At 40.0% G+C, this 24,819-nt stretch overlaps 1 protein-coding gene across 1 annotated transcript; it reads left to right on the forward strand.

The window, feature by feature from the left end:
• Window positions 1-7,139: 7,139 nt before the first annotated feature.
• PPP1R18 (protein phosphatase 1 regulatory subunit 18) lies at window positions 7,140-24,818 on the forward strand. The gene is made up of 4 exons (XM_063431323.1): window positions 7,140-7,231; window positions 10,782-12,177; window positions 23,198-23,387; window positions 23,883-24,818. The coding sequence occupies exons 2-4, from the start codon at window positions 10,924-10,926 to the stop codon at window positions 23,900-23,902; spliced, it is 1,464 nt and encodes a 487-aa protein (XP_063287393.1). The 5' UTR covers window positions 7,140-7,231; window positions 10,782-10,923; the 3' UTR covers window positions 23,903-24,818.
• Window position 24,819: the final 1 nt, after the last annotated feature.

Raw genomic sequence — 24,819 nt, forward strand, 5'->3', positions numbered from 1 at the left:
TCCTCTCCTAACCAAGGATGTCAAACCCCCAGATGGTATTACCGTGTATAAAGGTAATTACACTTGTTATGCTAATTATGATGGAATTGGTAAATTCTTGGGTAACTTCTCTAAGGGGTATTGTGCTACCTACAGGAGTGTCTCTATGGACTTGTTGCAGTTTCACACCAGGTCATTAGGGGATATCTACTGGTTGTGTGGGGATTTACAGCTGAGATCCAGAATGGACAAGGAGTGGTGGGGGGAGTGTACTTTGGCTAAAGCTATTATGCCTATACATATCATCTCTGACACACACCTCGTCACCCATGAGTCCAGGCACACTAAGGTTAAGCGTGACGCCCCAGTGAAAGGAAGTTTTGATCCTCATGTTTATATTGATGCTATTGGGGTGCCTAGGGGGGTGCCCAATGAATTTAAAGCAAGAGATGAAGTTGCTGCAGGATTTGAATCACTTTTTGCCATAGTTACCACAAACAAGAATTTAAATTGGATAAATTACATTTATTATAATCAACAGCGTTTTGTTAATTATACCAGAGACGCCCTCCAGGGATTGGCCGAACAATTGCAGGCCACATCCCAAATGGCTTTTCCGAATAGAATGGCCCTAGATATGATCTTAGCCGAAAAAGGAGGGGTTTGTAAAATTTTGCCCGACACCTTGACATGTTGTACCTATATCCCAGAAAACACAGGCCCTAATGGTAAAGTTACATTAGCCATAGAGAAATTAAATGACCTGTCTATAGAGTTGAAAAGGAATTCTGGGATACAAGATCCCTGGGAAAGATGGTTTGGTTGGATGACAGGATGGCAAAAGGCTTTAATGCATATTGGTATGGCTATACTAATTTTTCTTTTTATCTTTGCTCTTCTCTTTTGTTGTATCCTCCCATGTCTGAGAAAATCCCTCATGAAGACTGTTGACCAAGCGGCACCCACTTTCACCCATCTCGAAGTTGATGACCAAGATTTCCAAGACATCAACTCACCCTGTCTGCCGCTGCAAACAATCCCTTTTGTTGATAAAGTGCAGGAATTCTAGGAAGGGACTAGCTCAGGGACAGCATCTGTCAGTGAATGGTAAAGGCCCCGTGTGGAGAAGTGGTGGGTTAGCTGCCATGGGATACCCGTGGGTGTGAAGTGTTCGAGAGCCATACTGACGGATGAGTTAGCCTATTAGGGTCAGATCTAGGGACAGTCTTGCACTTTGCATTAACACCTAGCTAGCGGCCACGGGGTTTCTGTGCCTTTGGGTTAACACGTCTTCCTGGTACTAACTTAATAAAGTTTTATCTCTTAGAATCTAACATTTCATAGGGGGGACTGATGTGGGATTATTTAAAAAACCTTATTGTACTTGTATTCAATTATTGCACTAACTCCATTTTAACTTTATACCGTGACAATCCTCCATTTTGTCCTCCTAACCTGACTTCTTCAATCCTCCATTTTGTCCTCATAACCTAACTTGTTCATTTCAAAACTACCTTACATGACAGAATTTCCCAGCACATCTAATACAATAGAACAAAGACTGTATTTTCTATAAAGACATGATTAACACAGGAATTGCTGACTTTTCCTTAGATTTGCAACATAGTATAGTTTGAAGGCCATGAGAACACAGTAGTAATGAAATGTTCTATTCATAAGAGACCTTGCACCTGGCCACGAGGCCTGAGATCACCGACCGTGTAAAATGACGCTCAAGACCCCTTGTCCCCCACCCGTGTCCAGAACAATCCCACCTCTTGGTGGGTGGACACGGGACTAACCACTTAGTTTTTGAGCCAATTAATAATATTGATAGGTGGACATTAATCCCGACACTTAACAATTAATCCAATTAATGATGTTTATTTGCTGATATTCTAATAATCAATGATGACGTAAAATGTCTCTTAAAAGGACCTGCGCGTCCGCTTTTTAATCACTTGCCAATAAATTTTCTCGAAGTTATTTTAACCTGAACCTTGTGTGTCAGACTTAATTACTTCAGCGTATATACGCAATTTATTTTATTGATTTGGACAGGAACAGATAGACATTTAAACATTTTTGTTTACTGCTAAAAAGTACCATAACAGCAACATGACCCCCAACTCCTTCCTGGTCTGGGATTTATGTGCATTACACGTCAGAAAGCCAACATTGGATACTAGTAAATCTTAGAATTCCAGGAGAGTGAGGGATACTAAATTTTATAGTCTCCTATAATTCTAGAAGGAAAATGAGGGATGATGGGTGTTATATTTACAAAAATAGGAACCCTAAAAAATGGGGGGGTTCTAGATAGGAGGACGACCAAAAACTCAAAGGGAATAAAGGCCTAACTTTATTGCTTCTAGGGAATAAAGTAAACCAAAAAAAATATTAAAAACTAATCTGAATAGGGAAGAATTGCCTAAACCACCGTTTCACAATTGGTGCTTCCGCAAGAACACAAATGGGGTTCTGACAAAATTTTGCAAGGGAGCATTCAACGCGCACAGCAGTGATGCCGGAGCCTGAATATGACGTAACTCTGGCTCCAGTGTCACCAAGAGGACCACAGGGACATAGAGGTAAAAACATTTTTAAATAATAAATTGTATGTGTGTCTGTTAGGGAGTTTGTATGTGTTTGTGTGTCTGTCAAAGAGTGTATGTGTGTTTGTCAGTGAGTGTATATGTGTTTGTATGTTTGTCTGTCAAAGAGTATGTGTGTCTGAGTGTGTGTCAAGGTTTGTGTATGTGTCACTGTGTGTATCTGAGTTTGTGTGTGTGTGCCAGTGTATATCAGTGTGTTTGTATGTGCCTATGTGTGTGTATGCCAGTGTGTGTGTGTATCTGAGTGTTTGTCAGTGTGTGTATATGACACTGTGTGTACGTGTCAATGTGTGTATCTGAGTGTATGTATGTGCCAGTGTGTGTATTTGTGGGTGCACGTGTGTGTATATATCACTGTGTGTATCTGAGTGTGTGTATGTGTTGTCTAAATGTGTGTGTATCTGTGTGTCAGTGTGTATCAGTGTGCCACTATGTTCCAGTGTGTGTATCTGTGTGTCAGATACATACACACACACACACAGATACACACACTGGCACATACAAACATAGATACACAAACCTTGACACACACCAGCACATACAAACACAGATACAGACTCTTTGACACAAAGATACACACATCTTGACACACAGATACATACACACACAGATGCACACTGTGTGTCAAGGTGTGTGCATCTGTGTGTCAGAGTCATTCACACACTGACACACAGATACACACACTGGCACATTCAAACACAGATACACACACCTTGATACACAGACACACATCAGCTCATACAAACACAGATACACACACTCACACACAGATATACACTGTGTGTCAGTGTGTGTATCTGTGTGCCACTATGTGCCATTGTGTGTGTATCTGTGTGTCAGATACATACACACAAACACACATACAGATACACATTACACATTGACACTGTAGAGGAGTAGCAGGGGTTAATCCACGATATCTCCGCTGGTAGGCAGGAACCCGCAGGTAAAACACAGGTAACGTAGTATAATCCCTTTTCCCCAAAGACTAGACGACACATAGTCTGGGAGTCAACTGAAGGCTTTATTGAACAGTTCCCAAATTTATACGGTTTCCCATGCAAGGGGTCTCCAAACTGTTACAGCAGGGGTTTTAATCAGGTGGACTGTGTGGGAAACTGACCATGCAGGGTCGTTTCCCAGCATTCCTTACTGTACAGGGACCAAGAGGACGTCAGCAAGTCCTGTTAATTACATTATTAGCCTGTACAGTAAAACAGAGCATTTTATATTAAATTCTATAACCTAGACAATTTACAACAGATTTGCACGAATGACCTCTCATTGGGTTGCGGGGATCTGAATTTACAATCTAGCGAAATACCGCTCAGATCCCGCAGAAATGACCGAACGCCACACATAATACAACTTTAGGTGAACCAGGTCTCTATGGAAAGAATACACAAAATGCTACATTTTGCAGAAAGAGCAAGTTGCCCGAACGGCCTGGAAGTCCAGCGGTGTTTGGAAATCAAGTAGCCGATTTTAGTTCCAGGCACTCGACGACCAAACACTGCTGAACTTTTAGCGAGCAAAGATGGCCGCAGCCACGTGTTCTGCATACGAACGGCAGCCACACACAAAACACTTTAACTGAGATTGAAACAATGTTGCAACTTAGTTAATGAGAGACAACAACAACTTTATTAGCCACATGCGGCTTTATACTTTCCCTATGCAAGGGGTGGATCACACATGAAGACAATGTCCCCCTCCCAGGGCCTTCCCACTCCCAGGGGTACCCTGACAGAAACGAAACTCCAGTCCTCTTTGTCCCTTGTTTCTGCCACTTAGTGTCCCCTCCCAGGCCCCTACCTCTCCCAGGGGTCTTCTTCCCAGAGGTCTCTGTATCTGGGGGTCATAGCGCGGGAAACTTCCCACCTCTTTACCTTCCAGTGACAGAGAGCCCACCAACCTCCGCCATTGTCCCCATAGGATGTCCCCACCAATCTCAGGGACCCTCACAACGGTAACCGCCACAAACAGTCTTCGTTCGCTTGGTCCCTGTGTGAAGGAAAGCGTCTCCTTTGTGATGTGAATGCTCCCCCTTGGCATCGTTCAACAGTACCAACGACGGCCACCCAGAGCAGCACTCATTAATTACTTCCCTTGCAGTTTCACACTATGTTGCGAGTTGCCAATGTTCTAATTTATTGGTGTGAACATTTTAATGGGTGTCGGGGAGGTCCTCGTTTGGGAACCGAATGAGGTGTGAAGCAGTCCGCGAATGCTCCCCCTGGATAGCGTTCGTCTAACGAACGGGCCGCCACCCAGGGTCGGCACGCGCCGATGCTTCCTTTGCGGTTTGTGGTTTTGACACCTTATTACGAGGTCCAAACGTTCTAAAACCACATTCTAAATGGGATTTTGTGGTGGTCCCCACTCGGGAGCTGAATGGAGTCCCGTTTGTGGTGGTACTCTCGAACGGGCGCAGGCAATTCTACAGTTTTACAAAACACAAGTAACGAAACACAGGGTCAAGCTAGGGGAAACACACAAAAGGGATGTCAGTACAGTAACACACATTGCAGGGCAAGTCACAGTTTAGCGGGGGTTTCGCTACAATGGTATACTATGGGCTCCCAGTGATATAGAGCACATTCCTCTGTATAATAATAATAAAATAAAAATATAGTAATGGTATACTATGGGCTCCCAGTGATATAGAGCACATTCATCTGTATAATAATAATAATAAAATAAAAATATAGTAATGGTATACTATGGGCTCCCAGTGATATAGAGCACGTTTCTCTATATAATAATAATAATAATAATAATAATAATATAGTAATGGTATACTATAGGCTCCCAGTGATATAGAGCATGTTCCTCTATATAATAATAATAATAATAATAATAATAATAATAATAATATAGTAATGGTATCTTATGGGCTCCCAGTGATATAGAGCATGTTCCTCTATATAATAATAATAATAATAATAATAATAATATAGTAATGGTATCTTATGGGCTCCCAGTGATATAGAGCATGTTACTCTATATAATAATAATAATAATAATAATAATAATAATATAGTAATGGTATCCTATGGGCACCCAGTGATATAGAGCATGTTACACTATATAATAATAATAATAATAATAATAATAATAATAATAATAATAAAGTAATGGTATACTATGGGCTCCCAGTGATATAGAGCATGTTACTCTATATAATAATAAGAATAATAATTATTATAATAATATAGTAATGGTATCCTATGGGCTCCCAGTGATATAGAGCATGTTACTCTATATAATAATAATAATTATAATAATATAGTGATGGTATACTATAGGCTCCCAGTGATATAGAGAACGTTCCTCTATATTATAATAATAATAATAATATAGTAATGGTATACTATGGGCTCCCAGTGATATAGAGCACGTTCCTCTATATAATAATAATAATAATAATAATAATAATATAGTAATGGTATACTATGGGCTCCCAGTGATATAGAGCATGTTACTCTATATAATAATAATAATAATAATATAGTAATGGTATACTATGGGCTCCCAGTGATATAGAGTACGTTCCTCATAATAATAATAATAATAATAATAATAATAATAATAATATAGTAATGGTATACTATGGGCTCCCAGTGATATAGAGCATGTTACTCTATATAATAATAATAATAATAATAATATAATATAGTAATGGTATACTATGGGCTCCCAGTGATATAGAGTACGTTCCTCTATATAATAATAATAATAATAATAATAATAATAATAATAATAACAATAATAATAATATAGTAATGGTATACTATGGGCTCCCAGTGATATAGAGCATGTTACTCTATATAATAATAATAATAATAACAATAATAATAATAATATAGTAATGGTATACTATGGGCTCCCAGTGATATAGAGCATGTTCCTCTATATAATAATAATAATAATAATAATAATAATAATAATAATAATAATAATAATAATAACAATAATAATAATATAGTAATGGTATACTATGGGCTCCCAGTGATATAGAGCACGTTCCTCTATATCATAATAATAATAATAATAATAACAATAATAACAATAATAATAATATAGTAATGGTATACTATGGGCTCCCAGTGATATAGAGTACGTTCCTCTATATAATAATAATAATAATAATAATAATAATAATAATAATAACAATAATAATAATATAGTAATGGTATACTATGGGCTCCCAGTGATATAGAGCATGTTACTCTATATAATAATAATAATAATAACAATAATAATAATAATATAGTAATGGTATACTATGGGCTCCCAGTGATATAGAGCACGTTCCTCTATATCATAATAATAATAATAATAATAACAATAATAACAATAATAATAATATAGTAATGGTATCCTATGGGCTCCCAGTGATATAGCGGTTTGTGTAATTTGAATGCAGTGACAAACCCCTTCCCGGCAATGATTGAGTTAATAAGGCTGCACCCCCCCCCCCCCCCCCCCCACTTCCTCCCCTCCTCCCCCCCAGCCACCCCTCCTTTCTCCTCCTGAGTCTGATTCAATCCCTTCTTCCCACACATCCTTCTGTCTCTCACACTAAGGGAATCCTCAGCACTACCCACCCAGGCACTGCTGCCTCCAAATAGCAGGTATGTAGCCATGTCAATCCCTGCAGGATCCTGGATGGGACTTTTATAAAGAAATAGTAATATATAAAGCCCCCTGCATTGTGCTCTGAGCTCGAGACATTGTATCAGCTGGTAGGAACGGTATGTATCATTGCAACTTAGCTGCGAGTCTGTAGCGCGATAAGTACAGTGCTTCTGTCTGTCTGATTGTGTGTCTCTCTGTCTGATATTCCATATAGTGTGTGTGTGTGTGTGTCTGTCTGATGCTCAATATACTGTGTGTGTCTCTGTCTGATATTCTATATACTGTGTGTCTGTCTGATACTCTATATACTGTGTATGTGTCTCTGTCTGATACTCTATATACTGTGTGTGTCTGTGTGTGTGTGTGTGTGTGTGTGTCTGTCTGATGCTCAATACACTGTGTGTGTGTCTGATATTCCATATAGTGTGTGTCTGTGTCTGTGTGTGTGTGTGATATTCCATATAGTGTGTGTGTCTGTCTAATGCTCAATATACTGTGTGTGTGTCTCTGTCTGATATTCTATACACTGTGTGTCTGTCTGATACTCTATATACTGTGTGTGTGTCTGATATTCCATATAGTGTGTGTGTCTGTCTAATGCTCAATATACTGTGTGTGTCTCTGTCTGATATTCTATATACTGTGTGTCTGTCTGATACTCTATATACTGTGTATGTGTCTCTGTCTGATACTCTATATACTGTGTGTGTCTCTGTCTGATATTATATATACTGTGTCTGTCCGATACTCTATATACCGTGTGTCTGATATTCCATATAGTGTATGTGTGTTTGTCTGATATTCTATATACTGTGTGTCTGTCTGATGCACTACATACTATGTGTCTGTCTGATATTCCATTTACTGTGTGTGTGTGTGTGTGTGTGTGATACACTATATAAACAAAGTAGATATAGAGTATAGGTGCTCACTATGAACTATATAGATAGTTGGAAGCTGCAGATTATCATACAAGGTTTCCCCAATATTTTGAGAGGGTAAAAGCGACAGAAAACAAACAAACTATCTTCCCTTTGTTTTCTGTCACTATATACTGTGTGTCTGATATTCCATATAGTGTGTGTGTGTCTGTCTGATGCACTATATACGATTTGTCTGTCTGATACTCTATATACTGTGTGTGTGTGTCTCTGTCTGTCTGATATTTATATACTACGCGTATGTCTGATACTATATATACTATGTGTGTGTCTGATACTCCATATACAGTGTGTGTGCCTGATACTCTATATACCGTGTGTGTGTCTGATACTCTATATACTGTGTGTGTGATACTCTATATACAGTGTGTGTGTCTGATACTCTATATACTGTGTGTGTGATACTCTATATACAGTGTGTGTGTCTGATACTCTATATACTGTGTGTGTGATACTCTATATACTGTGTGTGTGATACTCTATATACAGTGTGTGTGTCTGATACTCTATATACTGTGTGTGTGATACTCTATATACTGTGTGTGTGTCTGTCTGATACTCCATATACAGTGTGTGTGTCTGATACTCTATATACAGTGTGTGTGTCTGATACTCTATATACTGTGTGTGTGATACTCTATATACTGTGTGTGTGATACTCTATATACTGTGTGTGTGTCTGTCTGATACTCCATATACAGTGTGTGTGTCTGATACTCCATATACAGTGTGTGTGTCTGATACTCTATATACTGTGTGTGTGATACTCTATATACTGTGTGTGTGTCTGTCTGATATTCCATATACAGTGTGTGTGTGCGTCTGATACCCTATATACTGTGTGTGTGTGTGTGTGTGTGTGTGATACTCTATATAGTGTATGTCTATCTGATACAATATATACTGTATATATGACTGAATCACTCTATATACAGTATATGTGTCTCACGCACTCTATATACAGTATGTGTGTCTATCTGGTGCACTCCATATACATTGTTTGTAATTATGCCTCCTGCCTGTAACGTGTACCAGTTCAGTGTACACACTGTGTCTGTATACTATGTGTGAACACAGAGCTTTAATATGGGACCAGATGTACATAATATATATTTTAGAGAGATCAGCAGGGTATGTTCCTTTGTCGCCTTAAACATTGTTTGTATGTGTGTGTGCATTTATTTATATGGATCTTTCTCGTAATTATTTAAACCTTTCTTTAGTGCAAAACTTTCCTTTCTTTCGATCATGACTCCCTCTCTGTTCTATATAGTCCTTTTTAATATACAGTGCAGTCTATAGAGCAGTCAGTGTGTAGCTGTGTGTACAGTATATGATATTGTCTATATAAGTCTTTGGTCGGTCTGTATAACTGTCTCTGTTTATACAGCTGTTCAATGTCTCCCTTTGTCTTTGCCCATTGTCTGTCTCTGCAGGCCTGATTTCCATAGTCTTAGTGTCTGTGTCACTGAGTAAATCTCCACCTTGACTTCTTCTTAAAAAGCTCTTATCTTACTTATGTAGTGTAAATGCTGTCTCTCTGACCCCGTCTGTGCTTTTTTTCATCATCGTTTCCTTTTGTTCCTATTTGTGTATGGGGATTTCCAGTTTAAATCATAATCCTTTCTCTCTGCAGTCTATATCATATCACCCCATGTATGTCTGTCTGTCTTTATTAATTCCGTATCTATTTGGCAGTCTACAACAGTGATATTGTATTCTGCAACTGTCCCCCAAGACGAACCGTGCCTTACTAATACTTTCCTGTATTTTGTGTTTTGCTGATATACAAATCGAACTCTTCGGTCCACCATCCTTCCACTAAAGGACATTTGATTTTACGTATTCACTTTGTGTACCACTAACTAGTTTTTTTTCCCCTAAACTACTAACTACTAGCTTGATTCTGGCCCTCGATGGCTAGCTTTGGACAGCCCTGATATATCACATGCATGTGGCTTTGATCTAAAAAATATTCATTACACCAGCTGTGATCCCGGCAGTAAATAATTGTGACATAATGTGATATATGTTAAGACCTTTCTTTCCATATATAGTAATATAGTGTATATAGGCTCTATAATAGGATCATTTAATTCATGATATACACAGCCCTCCCCGCAGCCCCCCACTTTTTTTCCTGCACCCACTGTTTCTTCATTTTTATGTCTACCCATGTCCGGTTCCCCTTTTTTTTCTCACCTCCTCCCTCTTTCTCTTTTTCTCTTCCTCTAAGTTAAGTTCTAAAATTGCTCGTCTGTATATTATTTTTGCTCCTGTTTACATGATGAAACTCTACTAATGCAAGCAAAGTCAACCTTCTGCTTTTCTGTTTTCAAATTCACTCCATCCATCTCCTATCCTTCACAATCAACTCAGAAAAAGTATTCTTTCCCACTCTGTCTTATTTACCACTAACTCCTTTTTTTTTCTATCCCGTAACATTTTGGCCTCCATTAATATTAGTATCATTCTTTGCCTTCCTCTTTAAATCTTCATAAACAAACCGCTATATTTTCTTTCTTTTTCTGGACTTTCCCTTTTGTCTCTCTATTCTTTATCTTTTCCAACCAGTAATGTCGTCTTTGTTTCCTTTCTCTACAAGGTTTCTCAATGAGAAGTCAATAGATCGCAAGAAGACAACTTTCAACATGCCTCCAGAGAGAAAAATGACCTTGTAAAGCAAAGAGATAGCTTCAGACAGAGTAAATACCAAGTGCTCATTATCAAACTGCAGCTATCTAAAGATGATGGAGGTTCCAGACTGGAAGTTTCATCTTCTGGAGAGGAGACGGAAGGAAGACGAAGAAATGAAACGAAAGGAGAGAGAGGAAGAAGATCGCCTTGCCAATATGCCTCCATGGAAAAGAGAAATCATCCTTCGAAGGAAAGCCAAGGCTGAAGCATCTATGTTGGAGACTAGAGTTGAGGTTGAGGGAGAACAAGAAGAGAGAGAAAAAGTGAGCAGCGTAGATCAAGACGAAACAGAGGCTCGAGTATTAAGGGAAAACATTGGACCAGTTCAACAGAACCCATTTATTCAGCTGGAAAAGCAGAGGAGGGTCCCAGAACTTTCCTGTAGTAAACCAAAGCCAACCCCAGATCTGCCTATTGTACGCACTTTGCGAATGGATGATGTTGTCAAGGATTTGCATCCATCAAATGAAGAAGAGGAACTGGAGGCTCCCACTGATGACCAGCCACCTCTCCTAGATGAGAGAAAAGGAAGGGTCAGCAGACTATTGAGTCGTTTTGGACGTTCATGGGTTGAGGCAGAGAATGGGGGCACAGTTGTTCCACGTATCAATGGGGAGGGAGAGGTGACAGTTAAGCCACCGTGCCCTGTAGTGATGTCGGTGGAACTTGATATCCAGGTCTCAGCATCTCATTCTCAGCTTGCACCGCCTTCTCCTTCCTGTCCTCGGACTGTCACGGGAAGCCAGACTTTAACTCAGGAAACCACTGTCTCCTCCCTCACCCCCCCATCCTCTTCCTGCACTGATTCTGAGCCAGCTGTGCACTTGCCCTGTGTGGCATCACCAACAGCCATGAGTGGGCTTGCTACACGGCCTAGCACGGCTGAGGATGCCAGAACCTTTCCATTTCAACTACGTTCAGCTTCTTCCAGTGCACCAAGACCACTAAAACAGACAGTTCAGGCTTCCCCTCCAACACCCAAACATGTCACAGGGCGAGTGGAGGCAGATGGAGAAGGGGGTCCTTCCATATCCAGGGTTACAGGCCTTTCACCGGCCAGTAAAATAATCATAGGTGGAGAAAGCCAGGCCATGCAGCGGAGGAAAGGCAATACAATTACAGTAAACCCACGTAAGGCACCTGTTTGTGAGAATGGTTACGTTGCCACTGAGACTAAGACTCCTAGCCCCAAGACTGATACTGGCAAGAAGAGATACCCAACAGTTGATGAAATTAAAGTGATAGGAGGCTACCAGGCATTGTCAAAGTCCTGTCTGGCAAAGCACAGTCGGGATAAGAAGAAGGTAAGGCCTTTCCTTTTGAAATAGATATTGATCTAGATATCTGTAGATATATGCAAAGATTTTAAATATGCAGATTGATTGTCTATTATTCGGCTGACTAGCCACCCATCAGCTAGTCTATATCTAATGCTGCTGGGAATAAAAAAAAGCTGAAATTAATAATTCTCCTGTGCGGCTACATTGGACACAACATTTTCAGAATTCTATCCAGAATTGAATGAGTTAACCTCTTTGCATTTCTGTATCCAGAGTGTAATCGTGAGCTGGCTGAGCAGAAAGGGAGTGGTAGTCCTAAGCCCTGCCCTTGTTTAAAGCTCCGGGGCACACTTAGTATGTAGTTATTCTGAATGCCAGGGATCTCAAGCAGAAACAAATTACACAATCCTGTTTAAAATTCATCATTTCCTCTCCAGCCCTTTCAATGACGGCTTCTCAGTGGATATTGTGCTTTACCTCCCCACCCCCCATATACATATCAGTGATCCTGCAATGGAGTTATTTTCTGCAGGAATGTGAGTTCTGATAACAAACACACAGCAAGTTTAGACATGTGCACTTGTGTCCTGCTCAGAAGCTGATGCTGGAGTCAGGTCTCCATCACAGGGAAAATTAACTCAAACTTATCTGCCACCTTCAAAATGATATTTAGGCTAGTGGAGGACAAAAAAAGGTCCTCCGGCCAACTGGACGTCAACCTATCGTTCCTGTAAGTTTTCTTGTAATTGTCCTATTAATAGTTAAATCCCCCCTCTCATAATATTGTAAAGCGCTACGGAATCTGTTGGCGCTATATAAATGGCGATAATAATAATGATGATATTAATAACTACTACTCCCATGATGCTTTGCTGTCCTTTAACCCTTTAAGGTATTCATTTCCAGGGATGCGGGGCCTAGTTTGCAGCTAAGTGCAGCTTTATTTGACCAATTATATGTTAACGAGAATAATCCTTAAACCTGCCCGAGCTCAGTGTTTTTGCTTTTTGAGTTAAAATACAGGAAGTTACAGGAGGTTCTCAGGAAACTTGATTTCTACATGACTGTATATGGAGAGTCTTACACTGCAGAAGGAAACCACAGGACGGTGATAGAACTAGTGCGATCGTATGATTGCCACCACTGTGACGCACCAAAGGCCGCGTTTAAAAGCTGCGGTGTGGTAACGAAAAAAACATACGCTTTTAAATTTACTAATGTGAGAATTCAAAGGGAGTTTGAAATTATAGGCCAGAGTAGCCCAATTGAAAGCATGGATAGCTTAGAGATGTCATTGCAGTTCTACTAAGGTGAACTTGAATTTTAAATTTACTTTGAATTCTCGTTTTAGTAATTAACCCTGATAGTGAGAAATAAACTTTAAATTCTACAATGTTCAAAATGACAAAACTGACACCAAAATGGCTGATTTAAAAAAAAAATAGAAAAAAAAATAGCCAAATCTGGATTTTGCCACTCTGGTTTCATTTTGGTGAATAAACCGCAGGTGCCAAATATGAACCCGCTGGCCCTTATAGAAAGCCCAATTCCTATGCAGCATTCATTGTTAGATACAATCTCTAATTTGTACAGATTGGCACAGACAGCCTTGGATTTGATGATATTAACCCGGAGCCCTACCACCTCTGCTGGGCGGCCATTTCTGTCATACACCGTACTTTCTGTGAAGGTTCACTTTAATCCTACTTCTTACCATGTAATCTCCCCTCCAGAGCCTGACACATTGTTCTAGACATTCCATCTGTGTGAAACGTGATTTAAATCTCCACATACATCGAGCTTCTTGTATTTAGTCACGTTATCCATTCTCTATTCCCAGCTCAAGCAGGTATCCGGCCTGTATATCTGCATTTTATCATATAACCCATCCTTTCCCTTACAGCCACTCCACTTCCCCGATTTATCCACTAAACTCAGACTTGTAGTGAAATCAGATCTATACGGGGTAATTCGCTCTAAATTAGACAAGCTGTGTCTGCCGGCGAGATGGAGAATTTTCACAAATCAGCACATTTTTATTCAGTACAATTTGGTGTTTCAATAAATCCCTCTGTTTGAGACTTCAGAAATAAAGAGTTAAATCATATTGTAAAATAAAACTGGCGAAATCTAAAAATCTAGCTAAAATGTGGTAAAAAAAATTAAAACCGTTAAAAACAAATTGACAAGGCCATTTCCCTCTATATAATCTAATCCCAGTCCAAGTACTATTTACACCATTTTACAGATATTTTGATGTTTAATTTCTGGGGGGGTGGGGGGGATTATGATAAGGTATCCAGATTCCTATGTGGTGCTGTAGGTGAGACTTTACAAGAAAATGTTATTATATGCAAATCTAAGAGTCCTCTTCACATCCTTCACTTTTAATCCATTTAAATATCTCCCCCCCCCCCCCCCCCCCCCCACTGTCAGGCATCGGCAGTGGTAAAGCACGGGAGCTGGGAGTTGAGTGCAGGTGTCTACATGTGGCTGGTGTGATGTCAGAACCCTGCATGACAAGTCATTCTAGCTAGGAATAAGGTGTGGAGAGATCTTGATGAGCTGCTTCTCCCCTGCTCCTGGGTCTCACCACCATCACTCTGTCACCGTTTACACGTGGAGGACGTCCTGCTACACCTGTTAGACCAGTGAAGATCAAGCTGTTAAAGGGAACCTAAGGTCCCCAAAATAACAATTGTTATGCATCTGTCCACACCCTTTGAGTTTGAAAGTGTAAGTTTATTAAGCGTTACTCACCTCGTTTCTAGAACCAGGCCTCCTTTTTCTGCAGGCTCCTGCTTCCTTCGAACACATCTTCTTGATATCCTCCAATCCTTCTGAGTGATTGGAGGTACACATGCACGGCCAAATCAGCATTTAATTCGTAGATCGGGTTTTACACTGTCTGGAGGAGGACGTGCCTTTAGTGGCTGTCAGTATGACACCAGAGGTGGATTTAACCCTGCAATATAAACATTTTCATTTCTACAAAACTGCAATCATTTACATTACAGGGTTAAAACTAAAGGACCATTTCATTAAGATAAAGTAGTCTTGGTGACTATAGTGTCCCTTTAAACTGCCATTTGTGTGGGACCTCCTGGGAGAGGAGCAATGTACCGAGGGATGTCATTCCAGAGGCATCAGTCCAGGCTACCCACTGCAGGGCTTAACATTTCAAGAACTGCACTGCTAGTCAAGGATACTCCAGGCCTTCCTCACCGCTGCAAGCCTGGAGGGTTCAGGACACATTTACCAGGGGTGAAGCTTCACTCACCAAAAACTAGTGACGAGTGGAAAATTTGAGCCCTTCATATGGTATATAGCTTAAAGAAATAGTGCGTTTCCTTCAGCCTGCGAGGTTTTTGACACAGCGAATGAAAAGCTATTTCCAACATTGACCTTTATGTCACCCATTTATTGGATAAAGGCACGCACTAGTTAGGTTACCTTGTATAGGGCAGAGAAGCATTCAAGCCGGGAAACTTTCCATTTATATCCCAAGGGCACTAGGCTGAACATCCGATGGGGGGTGGGGTGTACAGGAGTACGTCCATCCTTATTTACATCCTCACCAAATATACTAAGGGCATTAGCCCAAATTCTGCAATTCCATTAATAAACAACTAAATGTTTTCACACCCAGAGGGTAGACCAAGGGGCCACTGAGCACCATACCTACAATATAAGCACAGTGCCAACCAGTTGCCTTTTTTTCGGTAATGTTTATTAAAATATCAAAAAAACATATTAAGAAACACGTCTCCATCCCAACCTCAGTGATCGCAGTGCTACCAAAAACATGTGGTTAGAATGGATGAGGGTCACGTTGGCAGAATGTTTAACGAGTAGTTAGATCACTAAATATACCTTCATACGTATAATTACCAGTAAATGCGTTCTGCTCCCTCCCCTCCTCCCCGTTCTGTGCCGTCATTGCTCACTGATGTCTGGCATTTAGTCTCTTAAAATGAATCGTAAAAGGTCAGTCCGGATCAAAATGAAACGTCTGTAAAGTGGAACATGTCCCATTTCTGGGACTAGACTGCCTGGACCTCCTGACCACACTGGAAGCTGGCCAGTTAAACGTTCGACCCATCAAACCCTTCCTGAAATCGTTTAGCTTCCATAAAATATGCTCCAAAAAGGGAATCTATAGTTGCTTAGTTTAGAAGGACTCTGGGAAATTTGGAGATGGCCAGAGAATTGTGAATTAGCAAACCACGTCATCTCTAGAATAGTTCTGAATTTTAGCCCTGCTCTTGTGAACATAGCACAACACTTTAAAAAAAGACCCATTACATTTTTTTTTATATCTTCCCTGTCTACCAATGTTGACAATAGCTGCTTTGGAAAAACATGTCAACTTCACAATTTTAAAAGTTCCTTATTTGTGAATAAATGTCAATGTGTTCCGATTCCCTCCCTTAAAAACAGGCCGAGAGAATCTGCTGTGTTCTCAGTTTAACAGTGAGTTGTAACTGTGTATCAGAAATCTAGACAGCAGTTGTTATTATTATTAGTAGTAGTATTTATATAGCGCTAGCTAATTCCGCAGCGCTTTACAATTATAAAAGGGGTGGGGGGAATTTACAATAAATGAGACAATTACACAGTGACACAGGAACGATGGGTAGAGGAGGGCCCTGCTCAAACGAGCTTACAGTCTCTAGAAGAGGTGGGGTACAAATACACAACAGGGCAGCAAGGGTGACAGCCACCAAACAAGGTGGAAAAGTAGCAGAACTGGAGGTGAGAGTGGAGTGCGGCTCTTTAGGAGAGCAAGAGACAGATATGGATAAGTATAGATAAGTTACTCTGGGAGTCTATAAGCATTTCTGAACAGTTGTGTTTTGGGGCAGTTTGTCGTAGCTAAACATAAATCGGATACGGTTTAGACTGCAAACAATGTTTTAGAAAAAAACAGATCATAGCTAACTGTAAGTAATCTACAGGGTTATTACATTATCATATATATATATATATTATATAATGCCAACATACTCCGTAGCATTGTACAATAGCTAAAACAAAGCTAAAAATTCTAACAAAACACGATCATAAATTACAGTTCCTCTTTAATAAACTTTCCAATTTAGGATAAGCATACCCTTGTTTACCCTATGATTTTATAGGCAGGAGGTGATTTTATCTTTGCTTAATGATGTATCAATAATCAGTAAGTGACCACTAAAGGGTGGATCAATGTGGCTCTGCATTTAGAGCCGTAAAACGCCCAAAGGCGTGGACTGGACAAAGCACAATACAAGGCAGGCTTGGAATTAGCCAGATACACCAGATTAAGATTTAAAAACAGCATGAAGCCGCAGGACGAGGAGGGGGTGAGGGGAATCTTTTTTATTTGAGAAGGAAATGGAAGCTGTGAGTAACATTATAAGATGGGAGGGACAAGGAGCCGGCTAGTGAGGAGGTGAGGTCAGAGACAGACACACACACTGCAGGCTGCGAGAGATGGTCGATTGGAAGGGATACTGGGTGGAAGAGGCTGGGGATAGAAAAAAATGCAAAGGAAAAGAGATGGATTGGGCTGAAAAAAATGACTTACAGGGAAAACATTTTTAAAGGGACACTCCACTGCCCAAACACAAAATAACTACAAATCACTGTTTGCACTGCATGGATTTAATTAAACATTTTTCATTGTATTTATACCGAAAAATCTCTTGCAGAACCTGCATTTTTCTCATCTGCTGCTTTTGCAAGACCTCCCCATCTTCCTTCACCCAGACGTTCTGTGGCTGTCCAATCACAGACTTCCCAATGCAGCTCAATCAGAAGTCGTTGCAAGGTATTCTAGTCATTTGCTGCCTCCTGAGTTTAGTCCTCTCCACTGAGCTAACCAAACCAGGAAGTAACAGGACCAGTTATCTGATTGACAGCCAAGGGGGTGTTATCAAGTTCATTTATAAAAGTGACATTTTCTATTGAAAATGAAAAAATAATACACTCTTCATACATACAGCTTTTTAGCAAGCTAAAGTGCTTCAGGGGTCTGGAGTGACCCTTTAAGGGTCATTGTCATTTCTCTGAAGATCACCTATAATTTGTGTTAAACTTTTTTTTTCATGCAATATTCTGTTTTCTTTTAAAGGGTTACTCCAAGCATTATAAACACAATAACTCGCTGTAAGGGTAAGATGTCAGGAATACCCTGGCTTGGTTACCCCACAAAGGGGCAAACTGTTTTGGAATGGTTTGCCCTCTTACCAGAGTCCCAGATGGCGACATCTGCGGAATCCGGTCGCCATTAATTGTCTGAGAGCATCAACCAACTGCCGTCAGCCAATGAATGGCGCACAGCGCAAAATAATTTGCACAGAAGTGACATCACGGAATTCTTGTTCCAAGCTGGCTAATGACGCCCCCTATGGCGTGAGAGTTCTTCTCACTGACAGCATGACAATGTGCTTACAGTAAAAACCAAAGTAATAAGAAATAATAATAATATGAAATATTATAACCAGGCAGGGATTTAATATTTGCCAGATTTCGGGTATTTCTTATTTTATTATCCAAATTAATATCACCCATTTCATTGACCATGGATGGATGTAAGTCCGAGCTGACACAGGAAGGTTAAACGAAAGGACTACCATAACCACTCGTGCACCTCCCATAGATCATGGTACAAGGGATTCTAGGTTTTAGTCTTACCTCTTCCATTCTATTATTTAATTCTATAGCTCTAGTAAATCTTAGTATAACTTTATACCCTCTTGCCGCCACTGTGTGATGTAACCAGGAAAGCTCTAGCCATGACCTAAATATTTTGTATAGCGTGCGCATGTGTCCTGACTGACATGTGTCGTCCGTCAAGGAGATTTGATGGGCTAATTGCACATATGCAAGTAGCTTCATTCATGAAAATGCATGAGGACCTTCAAGGTGGACCAGTGGTGGCTAACCTTGACACCATACATTGTTTCTGGACTTCATTTTCCATGATGCTCAGCTAGCTTTTTAGCCATCACTGAGGTAGACTAACAGGAGCCATGCTGCTACAGAGTGTAGTTATGCTTACATATATATTAAATGGCACCTTTTGGTGGATACAAAGCGTCCCTTTAAAGAGATGTCAAGGGATGGGTAGGTCTTCTCTTGTACACTATGTGTCATCAACAAAATATTGCTGACTAAACAACGTTTACTTTCAGGAACTCAGATTTCGATCTGCGTTGCTTATAAAAGAGATTTATAAAGAAAACAGCATTCAAAAGTGATAATACAAGAATTTCCCGATATGTGAGCAATGCGCGTCAGATGTTAATAATGGATATGGCACTGTCCATTTAATTTTGAGGCCGGGGTAGTGGCTTCTCTTTAATTATTCATATTGAAGAAAAATAGCAAATATATTTCTTGTTATATATTTTAAATGTCAGCCTCTTTGAGCAGCAATGTTTGATAGATCTCTGTATGATCAGTTCAGTGATGGAGGAGGGAGAAGTTTTAGAGTATTACAAAATGTGCTTAGAACAGGGCAGGGTGAGCTAAGAACTTGGGTGGAGAGGGGAACATTTTAATATAACTACTTCTTTAAAATTGGCAGAAGTAACTGCGAAACAGCTTAAGGCGGACGGAAGAGAGTGTCTGGGGCACGTGGGGGACTCCGGAGTGACGACTGTAAAGAGACATCCCCCCTTTTGTGCAGACAGTCAATTAAAGAGTTAAGGAACAGGAGGGGCTGGTTTGGAGACAAGGCTGAAAGAGGGACACATCTGGGGTCATGGGGGAGGGAGACAGCTGGTCAAGATACAGGAGGAGAGGGGGGTGGGGGGGGGGATCAGCACTACCCCATGGTAGAGACAGCCATTACTAATGAGAGTAAAATGCAATAAGAGGAACCGAGACAGCAACAAACAGATTAATAATTATTGACATGTTTGAGGAACTGCTGAAGCACTAATTATTCTTCTCTATCCTAATTTTAGACGTTTCATATTTGTAACATCTTGTCCTTATTTGGATTTATTTATTTTTACTCTACTCCTCTATGATTTGTACTCAGCACCAGCCATATTAATCACTGCGCCTGGCATCTCCTTTAACCCTCATTGTATGCTCTCTTGGGCTTCTCTCTCTCTCCACAACAACCATTGTCCTCACTGCCCCCATCTTTCTTTCTAGCTCCTGCTATCAATATAACATAACTCTAACTGCCTTTAACCCCTTAAGGACCAAACTTCTGGAATAAAAGGGAATCATGACGTGTCAGACATGTCATGTGTCCTTAAGGGGTTAAAAAGACCACACCATCATTTCAAGTGCATTTCTCTAAACCAACCCCACTATTCACACTGCATCTCTCCACGCCACCCCAACATTCACACTGCATCCCTCCACGCCACCCCACTATTCACACTGTATCTCTCCATGCCACCCCAACATTCACACTGCATCCTTCCACCCCACCATTCTCACTGCATCCCTCCATGCCACCCCACTATTCACACTGTATCTCTCCATGCCACCCCACCTTTCACACTGCATCTCCCCATGCCACCCTACCATTCACACTGCATCTCTCCATGTCACCCCACCTTTCACACTGCATCTCTCCATGCCACCCCACCATTCACACTGCATCTCTCCATTGCACCCTACCATTCGCCCTGCATCTCTCCAGATCACCCCCATTATTCTTGCTATACTCCAGATCACCCAATCATTCCCACTGCAACTCTCCATGCTACCCCACCATTGTCCCTTGAGTCTCCTGCCCCACATTGCTCATTTTGTTCCCTCCCCATTCACATCCTTTCCACCATTCCATCTACCCCCTGATCTTGGACTGCACTCTTCCCGCACAGATCATCTGCCTGCAGCTCCCAACTCCTCTTTCCATGTATATCCCTTAATGCAAAATCCTGTTAAGGCCCATCCAATTAAGATTAAAAGTGATTACCCTTGTTAACCCTTTCACTGTCAGAACTGTTAAATCTTTAAATCTTTGATCACTTTTCACACAAACACGTGCCATTCAGTACAACCCATCACTGATACATCCTCGTGATCTCGCTCATCCAGCAAATCGCAGAGACTGACACTCCTACTACCACTATTACCCCAGGACGGAGTTTGCGGCCAATGACTGTACTATGTAGCTAGGTATACAGACAGACAGACAGACATCAACTCTCAAGATGCTTGACCTCCATGTGTCAGAACTGACAGAACTGAGCTGCCAAGATTACTATCTGCACATCTATTGTAAATCAGTTTTACTGTAATAACTGCCTCGCACGAGGCCTGCCAAGATTAGATATCAGCTATCGCTTATTTAAATCATTTCCTAATGGTTCTAACTACATTCCAAACTCAGCCAGTTCCTTCACAATTCGCTTAAAGTGAAAATTTTCAGGGGGTCCCAGTCCACACAACAGTGAAACAAATTAATCATAAACTAAGGAGGGCTATACATATATCCAGAGGTATATAATAATAAATACATATATCCAGAGGTATATAATAATAAATACATATATCCAGAGGTATAATAATAAATACATGGAAAATTCTGTCACGTGCTAATACCCACACAAGAGTTAGAAATTATAACAGGACTGCAACTTTTATTTTAAATATTATAAAATACAGATTATTATACACGGTGACAGAAATAACGATTGGTGAGTTATAATATATTACCTAATTAGATTTATGGTAAGATTAAAAAAACAAAAACAAATATTAGATTTAAGTAACTATTGCATCTGTCAGCTTTATTTTGTCTTAGCATAAACATATACTATTAGAGTTTATAATTATTATCTTATCACCATTATCAAAGCACCAACATTGGGAGGGACACATTTTTGCAAATAATTAACAGACAAAATAAAGAGAGATACAATATGTGCCTACAATTGAATATTGTCAATATATGTCTGTTCATTATTTGCAACAATGTATCCCAATGTTTGAATGTAAAGAGCTGTGGTAAATTGTAAAGCTTTGAAAATTATGATAAAATAATAATAATAATATTAATAATAATAATAACTATAATGGTTAGGAATGATATGTTGGCGCCCTCTTATGGCAGACATTAATCAAGCAATCAAATGTGCAATGGTAGCTACAATATAGCTGTCTTAGTTTGCCTGTCTCACTGTGATCAGAAACAGAAGGAACTCCCAAAAGCTCTTCACTACAAATGTCTGGTGGTCCAATAAAAAAAGGTTTTACAGAAAACTACAATCTTTCAGTTTTTTGTAATCACTAATCACATCAAAGTAGTTTATGCGTGAAATCAGGAAACAGAACATTTTAAAAATAAACAAACGTGTAATCTTGGTGGTTCTGGTAGCTCTGAGAAGCCTACATCATGCACTCAGGAAGAGCTGGGGTCGGCGGCTCCTGAGATAGCTTCTGTTTAAACCATAATTGGCCATGCACAATGTGTGTTCTACGGTAACATTCTACAATGGAATCTTCAGTTACTGTAAGGGGTAAACAAAACAGACAAAGGGAGAATATTGCATTGAAAAAGAAAAAAGTAATGGAACAACAGGGCAAGACTTAGGTTGATGAGACAAAATACTACTTAGAGAAAGGGTAGAAGATATTAGGAATAGCCATCCTGTGCACGCAGTGATTGATGTCTAACACGTTAAATGGGTCCATTCTTGGGATGTGTCTATCATAATTAAACAATAAGCAAAATCATTGTCAACAAATGGCTTTAATTGGCCTTGTATCTGCTATCACAAGGTCTCTCTGTAAAGACCAGCCTCTTCACCACCTATGAGCTCATTAGATTTCATAATATTAAAATATCAACAACAAAAAATTGTAAATATATATATTATATATTTTTCAAAATATGAAATCAGTTGAAAAAGCTTATCCAGGAATATTAAATTGAGGACATTCGAGCCTCCATCCATTCGCTACAGTGCCACAGTGTAAAATACTTCAATGTAAGTAAGATTCTAGGACTGTAAGGATCAAGGTGTCAATCAATCGCATAATCGAAAAAGCTAATTCTATACTATCTCTGTTTTCACTCAATCTCCAGCTGAATATCTCCTTCCCGGAGTCAGATTTGGAGATCACGTTTGAGTACCCATCTGAGGATTCACTCATGGCTGAGTTTGGGCCCCCGGATGAATCTGAAGCTGTTGAGCCCCAGCCACAAGCTGAAGATGATGAAGAAGAGGAGAGTGTTTTACTAGGGGGTATCATGAGACGGAAAGCCCTCATTGTGGGTAAGTATAAATAATAGCAATATACCCACAGTATGTCTTTCTAAACTTCTCTGTTTCTCTCCTTCTTTGTCCCCACCCTTTCACATCTACATGACTTGTGAATTTCCTGCCCTCACTGTCACATACCCCATAAGAGACAATCGTCACTGTGAAACATGGATGGGGAGCAAAACTAACATTGGCCCAAAATGCCAACACATCCTCGTAAGAACATGGTTGACTCAGTCTTTTCTGCTTCCAAAGTCAATGAAACAGGGAAGTTGAGTTGAGTAGTAACTGCTATGTCCTACTAACTACTCAATCTTGTACTTTTGTCATGTTACAACTGAACGTGTCCTCCACCAGCCACTATGACTACTCCCTGTCATCATCTCCACTCTTCTCACACTTCCCTTTTTCCTTCGACTAATCATTCTGTTTTTTTCCCCTTACTTTACTCACTCTTAATTTTTCTCCCGCCATCACTCATTACCTTCTCTTAATTTATCATTGTAGATGAGTCCTGCAAGCGCTGAAGAAACACCAAAAAGTGTTATGGGTACAGAACACAAGGCACCTGTGCATAAAGCTACCGTCATCAGTCAAGATAGTTATGGTTGAATCCATAACTAGTTAAAGCAACATATAACTGTTGCAAAATAGGCAGGTTTACCAATGGACGTATCAATGGCTGCTTGCACAAATGGTTCTTTTCGGAGAAACAGTATCTGGTGGAGATGGTAACATTGTACTCTTGGACCAGAAATGGCTTCTTGTAGAACTGGGTAACTTTTCTAACGGGACTTTATCCTGGCACTATGCCCACTAGAGGAACCAGAAATGGGAGTCACTAGACCCTGCTAGGTTTGCCAGTGAAACCAATATTGATAAAATAAACATGGATTTGGCTTAATATTTGAACTAGCACAACCCATCGATTCACCAGTGGAATTAGTAACAGTGACCTGCTCTTCTAACTAATACAAAAAGCAACTAGTTACTTGGAAAACTAGTCATGGAAATACTGGTGGAGTGTAGCGAGAGAGGAGATTCTTTTTACAAACTGATTTACTTTTAGTGAACTTACAGACACTGCTAGTTAATGACAACTCCCTAGTAATCATTCTTGCCACTATTTAGCTTCGTTAGTTATTAATAAGACTAGATGCTGTTGCCAACCATGGAAATAGTATCAGACACAAGATCATTTTACTTGCCGTCATTACTGTAACTAGTTAGAAATAGTTTTAGATGGAGCCAGTTGCTGTTGCTAACCACTAACTTTATGGGAGCTCACATTTCACATACCCTTGTTCTTAAATCCACGATACTGATTCGTCAAAAACCCACTCTGATTCATTACAATGAGTCACTGATCACAGGAAGCAGACCGCTCAAAGTTACCAGTGTGGACAAACTGGTTTTAACTAGTTAAGAGTACTAGTGAGTATTA

Source organism: Pelobates fuscus, chromosome 9 (genome assembly GCF_036172605.1).
Source record: "Pelobates fuscus isolate aPelFus1 chromosome 9, aPelFus1.pri, whole genome shotgun sequence".
Taxonomy (NCBI): Eukaryota; Metazoa; Chordata; class Amphibia; order Anura; family Pelobatidae; genus Pelobates; species Pelobates fuscus.